Here is a 7,629-nt window from a genome sequence, read left to right as displayed (position 1 = left end):
ATCTTGGGGAACAGATGCTGAACTTGAAATGGAGATTCTAAAGTACGCGTTGTTTGCTCTCTTCTCCGTTTTTTGGAGTTTTGGGAGAGATCAAGGATAATTTGTTTTACTGCAACAACTAATCCTCAGCTGACACTGAAACAGTCCCCTTGCCCTCCAGGAGCTCTGTAGCATATATTTTTTTTTCCACAGTAGCAAGAACAATCTCAATTTTTATTTATTTGTTGTAAGGAGTAAAGCATCTTTGATTTGAAGGTTGCCCTACTAAGTTCATGCTCCATGCTTTAGTCCCACATGGTCCCTGAAGTGTTAAACAGTTGTTTATTTGTTTGTTTGTTTGTTTGTTTTTAAGTATGTGTGAATTTGGGAAAACATATCCATGGGGAAGGAGCACAGTGGAGAGCTGGGAACAGGAGCCAAGTTCCAGCACCGATGGGACAGAGTCAGCTGCCACTCCCAACAGGCTTCCTTTTTCCACTGCTGTGGTTTGCATGTGCATTTATTCAGAAATATTCAGAAACAATCATACCTGGTACAGCACTTTGGGCCACATCTCTATTAAGGAATACATTGCTACCTTATGCCTGTGAGTGCTGGCGTGGTTTTGCACGATGAAGAGCTATTCTTTTCTTTACAGAGTCTGCTTTTCTGAAAAGTTTTTGGGCACCTGTTGTCATATCTCTTACTGTCATAGTTGTCGCTTGAGTTTAGAAAGAATGCAAAGTTAGAGCACATAGTTACAATGATCCTGTAAAGACAGTGCCTGAAATCTGAACAGAATCGTTTTCTCATCCCTTTTTCACTAGTACATATTTAAGAGCCTCCTGCCAGTGGGCCAGACACTGTGCTCTTCCCTCCCCACAAAAACAATGCACAGTTCAGTGCCTCTGCCCTGAAACCTGAAGGGTTTGGCCTTTTCTCACAGGTAACTAGTGACAGGACTGGAGGGAATGGCCTCAAGGTGCGCCAGGGGAGGTTCAGGTTGGAAATGAGGAGACATTTCTTCTCAGCAAGAGCAGTCAGGCGTTGGGACGGGTTGCCCAGGGAGGTGGTGGAGTCACCGTCCCTGGGGGTGTTCAAGGAAAGGTTGGACGTGGTGCTTAGGGACATGGTTTAGCGGGTGATAGTGGTGGTAGGGGGATGGTTGGGCCAGATGATCTTGGAGGTCTTTTCCAACCCTAATGACTCTGTGATTCTAGGTGAACAGACTGATTTCTATGATTCTATGAAACCCTCTCCCTGCTTTTGTACACGCTTCCATTCCCCGTGTGCCCCCCAGCTTTGCCCAGGGCTGGGTGCTGCAGTGGTGCTCCTCTCTGCGCCCTGAGACAGAATCTGCACCCTGAGTCCTTTGCTGTGCAGTTTGGGAAGGCAGGCAGGCTTTTTCATAATGGCCACATAGTTTTTAATTTGAGTAGCTATATTTTTTTGTGCTGGTGGCAGAACATTCAAAGAGCATTAGGTTCTTAAATAACGGAGGTACATTTGCTTTAGTAGTTGTGGGATTTAAGGAAGCTATGTACAGAATTTTACCAAAACCAGAAGTACTAAAATACCCTTAAAAGGCTCAGACAAAGTATTGAACCAGCCGTACAGCTGCACTCAGCAAGAGCTGCTGCCCTTTATCATACAACTCATGGCCTACTTTGAACATTGACCAGAGAGTAGTAGACGCCTTTTTCAGCCAGGAGCTGCTGATGGGTCCCTTGCTCTACGACCTTGCCGTTCTGGATCACGGCAATCTTGTCAGCGTTCTGGATGGTGGACAGGCGGTGAGCTATCACGATGCAGGTGCGACCTTCCCTGGCTTTATCCAGCGCTTCCTGGACAATCTGCGCAATGAACAAGCAAACACAAGACAATACACCAAAAGTTGGGGCAACTTCTGAGCTTCCAAGTTTGAATTTATCCTGCAGTGAAAAACTTACACCTGATGAATGTTCAGTCCCCCTGTTTGTACATGTAGGGTGTGGGTCAGGACAGAAACCATATATTTTTATATAAGAAACTTAAATATTTTTGCTCAAGGGTGACAATGCGCATAACCTTTAAAAGTGATACATTTTCAAATTTATTTTCAGTTTTTCCCTGCAGCCTGCCTTGTATCATAGTTCCATGTTTCTGTTCTTTGTGCAATTGGTCTGTGCTTGAAATGCAGCTGGCATCCTGACATCCTGCTAAAAGCTGCAAGCGGAAAGGCAGGGCAGGCTGTGTGGGGAGAGCTTCTGCTGCCCTGCCCTGAGGCCCTCTATTTCCTGGCATCCTGGAAGTCCTCCAACTGCAGGGACGCAGCCTCTGCGTCACTTCCCAAAGGAGGCTCGTTACAGCCAGGCAAAAAGCCTCTGTTACTCCATAAGGAACATTTTATCTTGTTATGAAAATAACGAAGAAATGCAAATACTTATTTTCATAAAAGTCTTCTATTTCCCATTTTGGGTTTTAACGTGTGGGTGAAGATGTCGCAGTCAATGCACGACCAGCCATTGCAATCCCAGCTCCCATTTGCACAGCCAAGGTACCTTTTCACTTTCCGTATCCAGAGCAGAGGTAGCCTCATCTAACAGCAGGATTTGGGGCTGCCGTACAAGAGCTCGGGCAATAGCAATGCGTTGCTTCTGACCGCCGGAGAGCTGGGTTCCCTTGTCTCCCACACGTGTACTGTATTTCTACATACAGAAAGGCAGCGTAAGCGTAAACCTAGATTTGGATCTGATTCTGTGAAGCGTGACATTTCAGCTGCATTTCCACCTAGGTTTAATTCTGGGGCAGCACAAATGACTCACAAGTGACTTTCCAAGTGGGTGAGGACCCTACAGAGAATCACAGAAGGGTTGAGGTTGGAAGGGACCTCTGGAGATCACCTGGTCCAACCCTGCTAGGGCACGATCCCCTAGGACACAATGCCCAGGGCTGCCTGCAGTAGCTGAGCTGCGAAGCACATTTCCCAGCGTATTTAGCTGCAGAGCAAACCCCGTGATGCTGAGCAAGAGCAATGTCTTTTGGTTTTGGGTGAGGAACTGCGGTGCAGAGAAGCGGGGTGGCAGGCATGGCTGTGACATCGCAAACCCAACGGCCTCAGCTCAGCACCCGACAGCCTGGGCAGTCAGCTCCTCTTTCACCACCCCGTTCTCAGTAAGAAGGAAACAGCCTGAGAGACACTTTAAGATGAACCAAATCCAAGTTCTAAGTTTTCAAGGGACTAATTTGAACCAGTCAAATTCAAAATCCCACCTGCCTCACACCCTTCAAGCTAACAGAAATTCACTCGAGAAATTTGATTCCAACTCTGCATTCCCCTATTTGTTAGGCTTCTTGACTGCCTGCTATGTAAACTAACATATATCTTGTGTCTGAGGGATGAGACTTTGCGTGAAAAACTCACACATCTCCTAAATCTGTGGAAGTTTATTATCTCAGAAATATTAGCCTCAGCCTGTATTTTCCACAAAAATAAGCTGACAAACTGGTGTTAGCTTCAGCTGATCTATTTGAAGAGCAGCTAAGGAGCTCCTTTGCCTGCACCTGCCCTGAAACTGTTTTTTCCTCACAGATGCTGCCTATTTTATGGCAAAAATACCCACTGCACTGGAGACCCAGATCAGGTGCAAGAATGGGGTAAAGGTAGGTATAAATAGGGGAGGCAAGAGAAGAAAGTAGTAACGAGATTGTGTCTTTCTGACTGTTTCTGCAAACCAACTGCATGTGTAACTTCATACACCTGGCAAACGAGATGATTGTTGAAAAAAGGAGGGCGGGAACAGAGCTCTGCAGCCTGCCTTAGTGTTTTCCTGTTGCTTTCACTTAGCTGCAGGAAAGCACCCATCCTCCTTTGAGTACTTTCTGCATGTATTTTGCTCCAGAACTATGTGCTTCAGTACCAATACCAACTAGGTTATTATTTTAACAGAGACTACTCCCAAAGAGATGGAGACCCCTCCCTCCCTTTCAGGCATCAGTGGCACTGGAATTGAGGAAATGCCCGCAGCCACTGGCACTGCCTAGTTCTCCATTTGTTCCTCAGGTCTTCTAAGGATAAAAATATTGATAATAATTTGAATGTCAAATTCAGTAAGTCAGGGAAAAACTAAATACTTTTACTGTGTGTTTCCTTAGAAAAACATGAATAGGCGCTATGTTATTTTTTTTCCCCTCCCAGTTGAAAGTTGGAAATGAAGGCCTAATTACCTTTGGTAGTGATTCAATGAAAGAATGAATATTGGCTTCTTTTGCTGCTCTAATAATTTCCTCATGTGACACTTCCCGGCTGTTATCTCCATATGCGATGTTTTCAGCAATAGTGCAGTCAAACAGGATTGGCTCTTGGGAGACGATACCGATCTGAGCTCTCAGCCACTGGATATTTAGCTTCTTTGCATTTTGGCCATCCAGGAGCTAAAAAGTCAGAAATAAGATAAAGTACTGTGACTACAATTTATTTATTTATTTATTTATTTATTTATTTATTTATTTATTTTTAATCTAGCAACATCGAGGCCTTTAGCAGTCTGGGCAGTGAGGACATTTCATGCTCTGTCTGTTAACTTATGCATTTACAGGTGGCAGCAGAGATGAGCAGATAGGTGTTAAACCTATTTACAGGTGCAATCAATAAAATATCATCCGAAGTCTTTATAAACCTAGAAAAACTCCAGGTGTGAAACCATTTTACTGCACTCTACTTGTTTATCACCCTAAATAGAAAAGCTGATACAGATCTTCTGCCATGTTGCTATCACTACTAGAGACATTTGGTATTATGCTGGTGGTAGAAAACTCTGCTTCAGAAACCAGTGGAAAATCTATACCACGGAGTGTTTCTACTCCCTTTATTAACAGCTTTATCTCATCTCTGCTTTGCTAATCCAGAAGTCAGATTTTCTTGCTTCTCAGATGACTGTAATGGGGAAAATTAATGGACAGTAATCCCTAATCCCATAACTGGATATTATCTTTGTACTTCCAGGAGAAAAAGTCCTCTACCATTGCTTGCTCATGTAAGATCAGGTATATGTGTAAAACTTGATATGTCCATACTGGAATTTCTCTTCTTCCACTGTACCTTATCTGTACATTACTATCTACAATCCTAAATTTAACTGTCTCTGTTATATGGGTGACTTATTTTGTCTAAAACATCAATCCATATTTCTACTTTATCCTTTTGATTTCTATCTAAAGCAGAACAAATAGGCCGTGTAGTAAATCACCACCTGTGCATAGGGATGTTGGTCTCTTTGAGGCTGGACTGTCTTGTCATTCTGTTTTGTACAGCAACTGGCATTCCAGAGAGCCCTAATGTGGGGCTTGGATTCCTCAGTGGAACAGTCATCAAAAACCAGAAGGTTAAGTGTTTCCCTCTTTACAGTAAGATTTGTATTTGGGTGTACATGACACCAGGGACCCCTTTGTAACAAAAAATTTGACTTGCCAGTTTTTCTCCGAGCGGGTTGATGAGATGAATCTGTCTTATTGCTCTCAGAATGTAACAAAAGCTGTTACACCATCACACACCCAATGAATATTTTTTCCAGTCTCAGAAAAAATATCTCAAAAGTCTGCGGCTGTTCTCTCATTGACGAGTATCAGGAACCAAACACAAGCTCATAGAATTACAAAACCACAGAATCACAGAATGGTTTGGGTTGGAAGGGACTATAAAGATCACCCACCTCCACCCCCCTGGCATGGGCAGGGACACCTCCCACCAGACCAGGTTGCCCAAAGCCCCATCCAGCCTGGCCTTGAACACCTCCAGGGATGGGGCAACTCCACGGAGAAGAAGCCGAAAGGTCACTCCAGCATTTTTGTCTGTCAAAGAGACAGGCTGAAATTCAAGTTGAGTGACAAATGACAGTTTCACCTTCCATGCAGAGTCAGGACTATGGTCAGGACTGATATCTGGGTCTGAGAAGTCTGTTTGACAGTCACATTTTTCTCTGACTTTTAGAGGCCAGGAAGCATTTATGCCAGTGAGGAAAGTATGGTCTTTTGGTGAGTAACTTTGCAGCCACAACTTCTTGAACTACAAGAAGTCATGGTGCATTGAGGTGATTTATGTGCTATTAATAGCAGTAGATAGATGGGAGCGTAATTACTGTGTAGATATAAGAACAATTAGAAAATTGTTAAGGATTTCTGGTTTCAATACCTGTGTGTGCAGCTAAAGTTCTGATAAAATGTCTTAATTATTTTTTGGTCTTAATTGCTGGGCTATAAGAGTTAGGAAAGCTTAAGGATCTGTTCTTTCCAGCTGCAGCAGATGCCACGTGCATCAGCACAGCCTCACTCTAAGGTTGGGAATGAAGGGATTGAGGGGGACGGATAAATAAATGACTCAATGTGAGTTTTTGGGATGGTTTCGTGAACCTTGAAAGCAAACTGCCAGTAGCAGATTGAACTGCATTTTACCAGCAGTGCTACTTTCAGGATAGCTCCAGCTGCCAAGAGGTTTGCTACACGTATGCATTTCTACTCTGATCTTCAGTGAACGGCCCTAGCTTTCCTCGTGTCCTCTGTGCAGAGAGGCTTTGGGATGAACTTTCAAGTATGAATGTCATAAGCAACAATGTGATATAGGTTTCACAATAGAGAGTGTAAATCTTTAGATTTAAAGTTCCAAATCCTGTTGATAGCATTGATACATCATAGAAATGACCAGAAATGAGGTGAGAGAGCCTGCTTATGCACTTTACACATATAATAGGCCTACACTGATACAAATGTGCATTTGTAACCATTGGACTTTGTTCTAATAACCTGAAACAGCATGGGAAATTTAGAAAATTTAATTTCCTTCTACTTTTACCATGGTTGTATAGACAATATTGAAAACCCATGTGTTTCTGCCTTTAACTAAAAAAAAAATAATAATAAAAATCACATTAAAAACGTTGGCAAAAGGGAGTAGTTATACTAGCAAATACTTAATGAGCTCATTTAGAAGAAAAAGTCTCAAAATATATCAGTAAAATTAATTATGCATGTATCATGGAAATGCAGCTTACACTTCTATATGGAACGCTTACCATTTCTCCACTGAGTGGATCATAAAATCTCTCAAGCAGCTGAACAACAGTGCTCTTACCACAACCACTGCTACCAACAAGAGCCAGAGTTTGTCCTTTTTCTACTTCAATGTTCAAACCTTGGAGCACTTTGACCTCTGGTCGGGTTGGGTAGTTAAATGCCACATCTTTGAACGTTATGTTTCCACCAAATATTTTCTGATTGAAATGGTAGAATTAGATCAAATTGTTAGGATAATGTAACAGAACATAAAAGACTAAGAAAAAGACTAAGTAAACGAGAACAGTGGGAGTTTTTCCAATGAAACATACTTCTTTTTTTTCTTTTTTCATGGTAATTAATATACAGTGAGACGCTATTGTGCAAACACAAATTTCCTCCTGAATATTCTATGCTGCAAGCATATTCCAATTAAAATTCTATTCCATAAACACAAATTCTGACAGCTTCTCTTACACAATCTGTTAAAAAAGATTACATTTTCAAAAGCAGTAATAACTCTAGGTGACTAACTTCTATCTGCTTTGTAGGGACCTCATTCACATTCTTTTCATATTCCTTGCTGATTTTTTTGTTTTGTTTTCATCTTTAAAAACACTGAAA

The 7,629-nt window shown here is 42.3% G+C and overlaps 1 protein-coding gene across 1 annotated transcript in view; it reads right to left on the bottom strand.

The window, feature by feature from the left end:
• Positions 1-57: 57 nt before the first annotated feature.
• The window catches only part of LOC310895139 (ATP-dependent translocase ABCB1-like), a 47,533-nt gene continuing 39,961 nt past the window's right edge, over positions 58-7,629 (bottom strand). Inside the window, exons 25-28 of the mRNA XM_083826019.1 lie at positions 7,026-7,223; positions 4,186-4,392; positions 2,520-2,666; positions 58-1,832 (exon numbers count right to left, since the gene is read on the bottom strand). Of these exons, the coding sequence (XP_083682145.1) occupies positions 1,635-1,832; positions 2,520-2,666; positions 4,186-4,392; positions 7,026-7,223 (750 nt within the window). The 3' untranslated portion in view covers positions 58-1,634. The remainder of the gene's footprint in view (positions 1,833-2,519; positions 2,667-4,185; positions 4,393-7,025; positions 7,224-7,629) is intronic.

Source organism: Anser anser, assembly GCF_964211835.1.
Source record: "Anser anser genome assembly, chromosome: 2".
NCBI classification, from domain to species: domain Eukaryota; kingdom Metazoa; phylum Chordata; class Aves; order Anseriformes; family Anatidae; genus Anser; species Anser anser.
This window is presented reverse-complemented; position numbering and strand designations above follow the sequence as displayed.